General features: G+C 35.6%; 1 protein-coding gene across 1 annotated transcript in view; it reads right to left on the reverse strand.

Annotated features, from left to right (window-relative positions):
• Nucleotides 1–12,733, reverse strand: part of LOC150091133 (metallo-beta-lactamase domain-containing protein 1) — a 75,466-nt gene that overhangs the window by 40,355 nt on the left and 22,378 nt on the right. Inside the window, exon 3 of the mRNA XM_090382180.1 lies at nt 12,323–12,486. Within this exon, the coding sequence (XP_090238306.1) occupies nt 12,323–12,486 (164 nt within the window). The remainder of the gene's footprint in view (nt 1–12,322; nt 12,487–12,733) is intronic.

The raw sequence follows: 12,733 nt of genomic DNA on the forward strand, positions 1-12,733 counted from the left end.
TAGAGACTAAACATGGGTTCCACCACTTCAAGCCTCCAATAAGCAAAGTGGTGGTATTTCACCGGTTGATGAGAGTCATCTACCACCTAGTACTGCCTGGTAACATAGAGGGGCGGCGTTCCTCCATGTGGTGTGGGCGCCACACCTCGACCCCTGCTTACGTTGGTTCACACCTGGGTGGTCACCCACCATGTACTTGTGCATGAAGGTTATACCCAGGATTACTAACAGTCCCACCATCGTGAAGGTGCAAGCAGAGGATTTGGCTGTCATAGACCGTCCGGACTTCGCCGAAATTGGGTCCACTTTGACTTGAGTGTCACCCGAATATCAGTTCCATCAGCGTTTTAGACTCCCAGGTAGCAAGAACAGCTTGTCTGGCATATCTGAGAGAATGTCTGTGACAACCTCAAGGACCAAATGTGTTACTGGGTTCACATTATTATATTTTCACGATACGATGGTGTCTCTGGAATGGATTAATATCGTAAAGCAGGGGTCCACTGTATATGCTAATTGTTTTCACTTCACTGCACACACTTTACTGAAGGTGTTTCCTGATATACCAGGAGAATTTGGCTTTATTAGTTGTCGTTGTGCCAGAAAACCCTATTAAAAACTAACCATCCTGATATACTTCTCAATCTAATGTTTACTCCACATTTTGTAATATTTTATAATCAACAGCACATCATGAAATGCAACATGTATTTCAGGTTGTATGATTTAAGAAATTAAACACTCATAGTATACTGTTAATGCTTTCATAATGCAGTCTACGTATTTCTTCTTGGGTTTCAAAAACAATTGAAATATAACAAATATTTAACGTTTCTACTGTAATTAATATAATAAGCAAAGAGTAACAATTCATGATTATTACTATTTTTTTATTGTTATCAGTATACTTATAACAAAAAAAAATAAGCAAAATTGCAATGACTTTTATTCAAAAAGAGAACATTTCATTTCTGCATATACAGCATATTGTCCATTCATTCCTCCAAATCATAGTGCACGGTAACAAACATAATATCCAGTGCTGAACTACAATATGTATATGAATAGCCTATGTGATATGTATGAAAAAAAAAAAAAAAAAAAAAAGTAATAATAATAATAATTGTTGCACTTCTATTAGTTCTAATTTTAATGAAATTTGGGATTACTCAACAAATCATTATAAAAGAGCTAAATATCAAATTTTACAAAAATCCATCCACTGGGAATAGAATTATTACATGTGAACAGACTGACACACATAGCAATGATAATAGCACTTTATACACATATGCACTAATGCAGTGCTTCCCAACCTTTTTCATGCCAAGGCACACTTGGAAAATTATAATTTTTACATGGCACACAAAGATAAACTGGGGCAGATTTTGGGGTGTCTGTAAGGACTTTGTGAAAATATTTATTACATTTGCATTATAATATATATGTAATTATGATAAGAAAAGTAAAATATAAATACTACAGAAGATATTAAATATTTAATACTAAATTCATACATAACTTCAAAATTAAATCTTTTCAATTTTTTTAAATGAGCTTGCTTCTGTGAACATAACATTTTTATATCAGGTTTTATTCTGATATAAAATATATCATATTTTTATACCCTGATAATATGCATCTGGGACTATCCCCAGATGCATATTATCTGGGGATAGTCCCGTATATCATGGTTTTGCACAATAACAACATTTTATAGGAACCTAACTACTGTGTTATATGAGGGTTACCTGTATATCACCAGTGGATCGACACTGACAGAATCCATGCTGGCGATCATTGATCAGGTGGAAGGTTTCTGGTTAGTTTAACAGTTGGCAGTTAGTAGATTTATCCATTACTTTAGGAATAGTAGAAGAAAGACAATGGGCCAATAATTGGATGGGAGGGATTTTTCACCCTTTTTAGGAACTGGCTGGATATAAGCAAATACCCAAGAAGGAAAAAAAGCAAATACCCAGTGGAATAAGAAAGTGTAAAACAGTGACATAGAACAGGAGTAAACTCAGGAGCACAAGTTTTGAGAACAAGTGAAGAAATACCATCAGGATGTGGAGCTTTCTTGGCATCAAGATTGTTTACAATTCTTCTGACATCCTTTTGATGGAAGACCACGGGAGGCAATGAATGGAGTGCATTGGGAATGGTAGGAGGTGGTTTACCAAGATCATCAGTACAGGAGTTAGAAGCAACGTAGGATGCTAGCAGGCCAGCTTTATCTTTAGCTGAGGTGACAATAGAACCATCCAGTTTTGACAGGGGTGGGAACAGAGATGGACAAAAGTCAATAGCTTTGTTTCACAGGTGGTGCTTGGTGTGTAGTGACTGCATGTGCAGTCTCATTATTTAATAGCCACACTTCGTATAATTATTTAGAAAATATTGGTCGTGAAATAGTCCCAGGAGGATTTGATTTCATTTCCAAACTTTAAAAAAATGAACAGAAAAATTTTAAAAAGTGATATCTTCTACCTTAAATTTCTTTAAATTCTTCACTAGCAACTTCCATTTTAGTCTGCATTTGGGGTAATTATTACGTTTTAGAATGTCCCAAGCAATCTTTTTTTTTTAAGTTGAAATGTTACTAAAATTTCCTTCAAGCTAATAATTATTTGACATACATTAAGCACTTAGAAACATATTTCATTTTTGAACTTGCTTGCTTAAAAATCATTGCCATAAAGTTGCCTGGGTAGCATATTCATTATAATCACAGTACAGAATATGCAATACTTCAATCATCATGGTAAAGAATATAAAAATGAAATTACCAACAAAAATAGTTAAATACTAGGATTTACTATATTAGAGTGGTAATAGTCCAGAATAAAGTGAAATATATTGATATTTGGACTTTAATATACAGGTAACCCTCATATAACATGGTAGTTTGGTTCCTACAAATTCTCATGTAATGCGAAACCATGTTATATGGGACTAAGAATTTACACCATTTTTTTTATAACTATCCGAAACTTAAATTTTTACAGTAGTAATAACTTAATATTTTAACTTTATTTTTATAATAGTAATAATTGAAATAGTAATACCCGAACAAACATCTTACCTTACAAACTGTGATACTTATATGTCAGATAATGTATGTTCATTTAATTTTCTTCCTCTTAATTGCTGCTAAGCACAATCTAATTCTTGCAGCATCTAGATTTCATGTACCTTCTGCTCTCTGTCACAATCTGCACGCTTCGAAGTTGCAATGTTTTATAGTCTCACACAAGCACAAGTTCAATAGCATAGAACCTAACCCACGGATCTCCCAACAAAACACAGTGGACTGCCGCTTTAAAGATATAAAGCACAAATTTAACTTTATTACCTTGTCAATTAACAAAGTAACAAAGTTAAATGACACATGAAAATCAGAAGAATATTTTCCAGTTAGCAAAATAAAAATAAATTTATGCTTATTTAATTAATACTTAATTATAGCTTAATTAATACATACTATAATATGTACATTCTAATTGATATTTCTGTTCACTGACTTTTTTTTTTTTTTTTTTTTTTTGGTTGTAAAATTTAAAACAGTAAAAATGATAAGCAATTAATAACGAAGAACATGGCACTTTTTTTTGTGTGCAAAAAAAATTGTGATTTTAATTTCAGTTATACATTATTTGTTTAAATAAAACAGTACTGGTAAAAGAAAAAGTGATATTACTCCTTCATTCAATCCTAATTAATAAAAATAGTTAGCAATAGGACTTTTTATGCTACGGAAGTGGGAAGATATTTGAATTAAACTGAACCAAGTCCATTTTTTTTTTTTTTTTTTGTTTAAATCCAAATTTTAAGGATAAACATTTCAAATTCCTAGGAAATTCAAAGACAGAAGATAATTATAACTATTTTCAAACAAATATTGACATAATTTATTTAAATTTATCTAACAATGAATTTTTTATTGGCTTATATGTAAAAGTTCCTTTTTTTTTCAATACTATTTCAATTCCTAAACAAGTACAAGACAATGATGAAAAAAAGCCATGAGTTAGGGTTGAATTTGAAAGTGTCTGCAATTCTGTCCAGTCACGATAGGAAAGAGTATATGATGAGAGCCTTGTCGATCAATTTGGCCCTGGAGAGATTGTGCAAGGCTCAAGGGGTACAATTTTTCTCAGCCTGGACTATGCTTGTTAACAGGAGAGACTGCTTCTACAGGAATGGCATACACTTAAATAGAAAGGGTGCAAGAATATTTGCTGATGCTATCGAGGCAGATTTAGGTGGGTCGGAAAACTGCTAGCTTAGGGGAGGATACATGGACTAATAGATTAACAGTAGCCGCTGGCAGAGGTAAAAGTGATTCTTGCACTACTTCTATTGAAATTGAGCAGCAGCCTGGAAAGCAAGACAATGGGAATTTCCAGAACTGCTGGGAGTCATAGTGGAACAAGTAAATACATGGGCTGTGTTATGGTAACTAAGAGTAGAAACACGTGCATGTATACTTCAAATACACCAATGCTAGGCTAGGAGTATAGTTAATAAATTCGATGAGCTTGAAGTGCTAGTCAAGACATCAAAGGCAGATATTGTTGGGATATCAGAAACATGGTGTCACACAGACATAAGCAGTGCAGAACTGGAATTTGGGGAGTACAATGTGTACAGAAAGGATACACAGGACAGGAAAGGAGGAGGGGTTATACTGTTAGTTAAGAAACACAAAATCTAAGGAAGTACATCCAATTGATGTTGGTGGACAATGCAATGTTGAGTCTGTGTGGTGTTACATAAGCACTGGGAAAGGAAAAACGAGAGTAGGTGTGCGTTATAGGCCTAATGAATCTGATGAGTATAATGAGCAATTGTGCAGAGAAATAGAGAGGGCCAGTAAATCAGAGTGTCTTATAATGGGGGATTTTAATTTCCCAGATATTGACTGGGTTGGTCACTCAGGCCTTGAATGGGTTGAGCACGCTGAATTCTGATGGGATCCTTCCACTTGTTCAGATTACGAACCTAAGGGGGCATAAATTCAAATTAAGAAAAGACAGTTGTAGAATAGATGTGCAGAAATTTTCCTTTAGCCAGCGGGTGGTTAATTGCTGGAAGAAACTTCCATCTGTCGTTGTGGAAGTTGATAGATTGAATAAATTTAAGGAGGAACTGGACAGGCATTTGGAGGGAATGGTATTTTTTTTTTTTTATTTTTTTTTTTTTTTTGGCTGATGCTGCATAAGCGCATACACATGCTTTCTTGCATCACATGCCACTATTACTACTACTCACACACTAGCAAGGCTTTTGTGGATTTATTGGATGATTGTTTTTCTACAGCAGAATGTTCAGGAGGCAACTAGAGGGAGTAATACTCTTGATCTGATTATCAGTAATGATTCTTCATGCATCAAGAATCTGCAAATAAAGGAACCAATAGGTGGCAGTGATCACAGTGTGCTCAAGTGGGAGTTACTCAAAGAGGTAACTACCATCAAGGGTAAAGGGAAGGGTTTTTGCTTTCGTAAAGGTGACTACGGTGGTTTGAGACAGTATTTAAATTCTATAAGGTGGAACCAACTGATAATGTTACCAACAGCAAATTCAAAATGGGAAGCATTCAAAGAATTAATCTTGGAAGCTACTAGGCTTTTCATACTAACAAAGAAATATTGTTCAAGATTTAGGGCCTAAATGGATGTCAGATGAACAAATTAGACATGTTTGTTTGTTGTTTGGTTTTTAGGAGCATTAGCAACTAAGGCCATATTGCTCCGGGAATATGCGGTGGTCATTCCCTGACCTTTCCGCATCCTCCGTATTTGGTGGTGACGGACTCGAACCCCGGTCTAATCAAGAAGCGTGTGCTATGCACTGTTGCTCCTTCCCACCTGGCTACGGAGACGCCAATTAGACATGTGACAGAGAAGAAAAATGCATGGGATACATATAAATTAACATGTGACACAGAAGCCTATGATAGATATAAGCTGGTCTGTAACCAAGTCACAAAGGAGGTTAGGCAGGCAAAGGCAGATTACAAGAAATCTTTGGCAAAGAATGCAAAGGAAAACAGCAAAGAGTTCTTTACTTATGTAAACTCTAGAAGGAAGGGAATGACTCAGATTGGTCCACTTGATATTGATGGTTCAACTGTTGATGATGTTGCCCAGGTAGCTAACAAACTAAATGAATATTTTGCATCGACATTCACACATGAGGAGTTATTCAGGGAGGGAAATGCCAGAAATGTCAACTCTGGCAGTAAGCTAGATAATCTTGTAATAACTGAGAGTAAAGTGGAGGAGAAATTGTGAAGATAAACACAAGAAAGGCACCTGGGGTGGAAGGAATCTATACAGTTATATTAAAGGAAGTGGCAAAGAAAGTAAGCAAATCCTTAGCCATAATTATGAGAGCTTCCCTGGATTCAGGGGAGGTACCCATGGACTGGAGATGTGCAAATGTGACCCCAATTTATAAAGGAGGATCAAAGGCTGACACAAGTAATTATAGACCTGTGAGTTTAACTTCTGTTCCAGGAAAATTAATGGAGGCACTGGTTAAAGAAGCACTGCAGGATCATCTAGACAAGACATCAGTTATAGCTCGGACAAGCATGGGTTTGTTAAGGGGAAGTCTTGTCTGACTAATTTGATTGGATACTATGATGTAGTCACAAAGGAACTGGATGCAAAGAATAACTTTGGTATCATATATTTGGATCTTAGAAAAGCCTTTGATACTGTTGCACATGGAAGACTGCTGCACAAATTGGAGCAGTGTGGCATTGGAGGCAAATTGCTGCTATGGATAAAGGGATGGTTGAGTGAGAGAAGACAGAGTGGTAATCAATGGACACTGCTCTTCGTGGACTAATGTTATTAGTGGAGTCCCTCAGGGGTCCATTGGGTCCATTGTTGTTTTCTGTATTTATAAATGATATTGATGATGGTATATCAGGCTTAATGTCCAAGTTTGCAGACAATACAAAGGTTGGCAGGGTTGTTAATGGCACTAATGACAGTACGCTGCTGCAAAGGATATAGAAGAATTGAGCAGATGGGCTGAGAGGTGGTAAATGAAGTTTAACATTGACAAATGTAAAGTACACGTGGAAAGCAGTAATCCCAGAGTAACGTATCAACCCTGTGGTACCACACTGACAGTAGTAGAGAAAGAAAAGGACCTGGAGGTAATTGTGCAGGGAAATATGAAGTATTCTGAGCAGTGCGGATGGTCTGCAAGAGTAACTCATGGTGTCTTGTCAATGATATACAGGAATTTTTCTAGCAGGGATAAGAAGGTGATTATCCCCTTGTATAAGGCAATGGTCAGACTACACCTTGAATACTGTATACAGGTCTGGAGGCCTCATTTTAAGAAGGATGTAGAGCTGTTGGAACGAGTACAGAGAAGGGCAAAAGATTAGTGAATGAAACAAAGGGTTGCTCTTACGAAGAAAGACTTAAGTTTTGCGAATTACAGTGTCTGGAGACTAGGCACCTGCAAGGTGATCTGATTGAGGTGTATAAAACCTTGAACTTCAAATTAAGCTTGAACTATAAATTCAAATTGAGGAAAGACAGTTGTAGGATGATGTGCGGAAATTTGCCTTTAGCTGGCGGGTGGTTGATTGCTGGAACAAACTTCCATCTGTCGTTGTAGAAGTTGATAGCTTAAACAGATTCAAGGCAGAACTTGACAAACATTTGGAGTGAGTGGATGGGTGAAATAAAGGGTTTTTTTTTTTTTTTTTTTGACTGATGCTATATAAGCTTGCTTTCTTGCATCATGTGCCTTTGCTAATGCTATCTGAAAGTAACTTGGTTCACTATACTTCTGACCCACTAATTTCGCATTGGTTCTCCTAGCCATGACTGGCACTATTGTCAATCAAACTATATGTTATATCAAGTTTTGCAAAGTGTAAGAAAATCATTTTAATTTGAAAGGGCAGCTTCACCATAATTAGCCACTGGTAAATATTATGCACGCACATGAGCACACACCACTCTTACTGGCAGCAGGAAAGTGAAAAATAGTTGCAGTTAATCAGCTGATTTAGTAAAAGAGCAGGATACCATTTCACCATTACAGAGCTCATGCTTATGCTCTTTAGGAAAAATTATGTTTATTTTATTCACAAGTCAACCTAAAGTAACTAATATCATTTTTAATCATATAACATCATCCAAAAAAGTGAATCTGCTATTCATTAAAAACTCTAAGGGATAGTTGTGATAGGTTCTGGACCTATTTGGTTCACTCTTCACACATTTGGCAGCCTCAATTAGCAATTTTGTGTCAAGCAGTGAATGAATGTATAAAATCTAAACAACTAGCCAAGCGGTGTACAGAAGAAAAACTACCGACTGAAAATGCAACATTCATTACACATATAATGTAGCCCCTATTAGTAGGCAGCATTGGCCCTAGATTTTTCTATCATGACTGTCTGAGGATGCTTTCATCCCACCAATGGCAGTGGCAGAGCCTGGACTTATGCTTTTTAGAAAGCAGTATATCATAACTGAATAATACTATGTTTAATTAAATAACATTACACTGTAGGAGAAAGCATACGACTGTTCCATGTGATGTATTTTAATTAGTTTATTGTTATGCAAAGGACAGCAATTAAAATTTGCATAACAATAAACTAATTAAAATACACCACATGGAAAAGTATTTTATTTTTCCCCATATCATCTGTCCATCCCCTCTAATAGTTTGCCTAGTTCTTCCTTGAATTTTAAAAATGCCCACTTCAGCAACACCAAACAGAAATTTGTTCCAACAATCAACTACCTACTGGGTGAAGGCAAATTTCTGCATATCTATCCTGCAATCCTTAAATTTGAATTCAAGTCCTCTCATGTGCATAGTCTCATTATTAAGTTGAAACTATCATAAACCCAGTGGTAATCCCATTTTTATCAAATATGGATAATGCCTGTCCATATACTGTCAATATTGTCAGGTTTGCTCTTCAAGATGTTAATGTCTGCCCATGGCCAGTTTGTTTGTTTGTTATTTGGTTTTTAGGAGCATTAGCAACTAAGGCCATATTGCACCGGGAAATGCGGTGGTCATTCCCTGACCTTTCGTCATCCTCCGTATTTGGTGGTGACAGGCTCGAACCCCGGTCTAATCAAGAAGCGTGTGCTACACACTGCTGCTCCTTCCCACCTGGCTACGGAGGCGCCTTCATGGCCAGTGAGATCACCAGACTTGTGCTTGATCGAACATGACTGGAAGAACATGACTTGACTGATTTGGACATGACTTTGTTCCAATGATCATCAACTACTTTCTGGGTGAAGGCAAATTCCTGCACATCTATCCTGCAACCGTCCTTTCTAAATTTGAATTTATGCCCTCTCATGCGTGTAGTCTGAGCAAGAGGAAGGACCTCAGTACTGAGCTTATTCAACCCATTCAATGCTGTAACACCTCAATCAGAACTCACTGCAAGTGCCTAGTCTACAGATGCTGCAATTTGTAGAATTTAAGCCTTTTCTGGTAAGATACTCTTTTGTTCCCCTCACTAATCTCAATGCTCTCGCTCGCTCGCTCTCTCTCTCTCTCTCTCTCTCTCTCTCTCCACCCACTCCAACAGGTCCACTTCCTAAAATATAGGTTCCAGACCTGTATACACTACTCAGGATGTGGCTTAACACAATGAGATAATTACCTCCTTATCCCTGTATACCAGTGACAAAACCTCATGTGCTGTTCTGGCAGCCTGTCTGCAGTGCTCAGAGAACTTCATATCTGACTGCCCCCAGGTCTTTTTCATTCTCCACTACTCTGAGTGTGGCATCACACAGCTAGTACATTAATCTGGGATTACAGGCAACCCCCGTATAACACAGTACTTCTACAACACATTAGAGTTTCGCTCTAATGCGACTGATAAATTGCGGCAACCCTCGCACAACAAGATTTTACTCTAACATGGTTTGAGAATTGCTGGAAATCTCGCATAACATGGTATTTTTTAGCTTTTGTGCTGGGAAAACCTGCTATTATGTTAGATGTAGTTTTCAATATCTCCATTCCTTTTTATGAATCCCTGCTGTTGACTTGCTAGTTGTTATCGTGCTTGTGATATTTTTCAAAAGCACATTTCTGGAGGTCACTGCCATAAAACAATAAAAGCAGTTTACAGTTTATTGGTCTTTTCTGTTAGTGTAATCAATTATAAACACATAGTAAACGCGATCTTCTTCTTGCATTTGCTATACTACCGATAGCTGGAATTCTGTAGGTTTTCACATTATTATGGTGAAATGTGTTTCCTCTTAGATGAAATATTCAATCATATAAAAAACAAATAAATTTTCAGAAACTCATTACTCCATATTGTGTTTGTTGCAACTTGTGCGTGCCGTGTTCTTTGTTATTAATTGCTTATCATTTTTACTGTTTTACATTTTACAACCAAAAAAAAAGTTCATGAACAGAAATATCAATTAGTATGTACATATTACACTAAGTATTAATTAAGCTATGTATGCAAGCATAAATTTATTTTTATTTTGCTAACTGGAAAATATTCTTCTAATTTTTATGTATCATTGGGGGTCCACTGTATTTTGTTGGGTTATGTTCTGTGCTATTGAACTTGTGCTTGTTTGAGACTATAAAAAATAATCGTGACTTCAAAGAGTGCAGTTCATGACTTTTAAAGAGAGCAGAAGGCACACGAAATCTAGATGCTGCAAAAGAGATTGTGCTTAGCAGCGATAAAGAGGAAGAAAATTAAATGAACATACATTATTTCACATATAAGTATCACAGTTTGTAAGGTAAGACATTTGTTCAGTTATTATTATTTAAGTTACTACTATTATAAAAATAAAGTTAAAATAGTATATTATTACTACTATAAAAATTAAGTTTCTGATAATTATAAAAAAAAATGGCATATTTTTGTTAGCTTTTGGAACATACCCCCTCCCCTTTTTGTACTGGTTCTTAGTCCCGTATAACACAGTTCACATTACATGAGATTTTGTAGGAACCAAACTACTGTGTTATATGAGGGTTACCTGTACTGCTATCCATAGATAGTACCTTTAACTTGACAATGTTAAACCTCAACTGCCACTTCTCAGCCCATCTGCTTAACTTTTCTAGATTTTGTTGCTGTAGCATATCCTAATTACTGTCATTGAGCATCCTGCCAGTCTTTGTCTGCAAACCTAGACATTATGCATGACATGCCTTCATCAATATTATTAATAAATATAGAAAACAATAACAGTCCTGGCATTGAGAACCTTGAAACACCACTAATTTAAGGCTCAGCTGGAGGTATTTAGAATGAACGGAGGGGTGAAGTGGAAATTTTTTTTTTTTTTTTTTTTTGGCTGATGCTGCATAAGCTTGCTTTCTTGCATCATATGCCTCTGCTAATGCTAATAACATTAGTCCAGGAAGTTCAGCTGTTGAAATAATATTATTAGTAAAGTCCCCCCAGGGTTCAGTGCTGGGTCCATTGTTGTTTGCTATATTATTTAATAATATTAATGAAGACATACTGGGGCTAACGTCTAAGTTTGCAGAATACAAAGATTTAATTTATACCTTATTTTGATAATAGAAAAGTTCTCTTCTTTTTATATTTTGCTGATAATTTTGTAGAACATCACTATTTTTTGAAAAATATCACTCCGCATCAACTATCTTTGGAACTAAGAAACCTCAAAACATTATCTGTGATTGGCTGTAAAATTGTTCTTTAAGGGAAATTCAGAAAAGAATTAAGATGTCAGTGGTATTCAATTCGCTCACAGTTTATGCATTGCATCAATAATCGACTTCTGAGTTGTTACCATCTTCAAACATGGGTGTAATGTTGAATATGATATTATCCACATTGCTTGCAGAAATATATTTAAGCACTTTTTTTTTTTTTTTTTTTAACATTTTGATAGAGTCTCTTTGGGTACTGCTAAAGCCCAGTAAACAATCCTCCATTGCTCCCCGGATCTTAAAATTTTTACATAAATTAACCAATGAACATTAAAGTGCAATTTTATTTCTGACTCCTATAAGCAACTCCTCCCATCCCCCCCAAATTCCTTGTACACCAAGTAGCACAGACAAAGTCAATAAATAATGTATTTAATATACAATTTTAATAAAGCATGCTCTTGTTTATACTAGAGCACGACCATCTGTAAACTCAGAGTAGTTAAGGAAATTTTTAAAAAAAGGCAAAAAAACTTGTGAATTAAAAATTAAAAAAATCACTACCCTACTTATAAGGAAATATTTTTAATACAGAACATTTAGAATTGTAAATTAAAAATTTTAAAAAATTTACCTTTTCAAAACTATGCAGAGTATAAACATCTTTAAAAGAAATGCAAAATCCAACTATATGTTTAGCACATTGAAAAAGATTCAAGTTGCCAATATGGTCTGAATGTCCATGGGTACACACAACATAGTTGATATCATTGCTTCCTAAGCCCTTTTGCTGCAGAACTAATCAAGGTAACTAGAATGACTATTCATATTCCAACTATAAGACAACATTCTACTTAAAAAGTAAAAAATAAATTAACAAAAGTTAAAATATTATTTAGAATCTTTACTATTAGAATATTAACAATACGCTTCATATCTTCTGGAATTCCTTGTGAAATATGATATGCATTAAGAACAATAATTAATAAGCAACTTGCTTGGACTTAACTGAACCTTATTGCATTTCCAAATGCCACTGGCTTTC

This window comes from Mastigoproctus giganteus, chromosome 1 (assembly GCF_048544385.1).
Source record: "Mastigoproctus giganteus isolate SK-2022 chromosome 1, ASM4854438v1, whole genome shotgun sequence".
NCBI classification, from domain to species: domain Eukaryota; kingdom Metazoa; phylum Arthropoda; class Arachnida; order Uropygi; family Thelyphonidae; genus Mastigoproctus; species Mastigoproctus giganteus.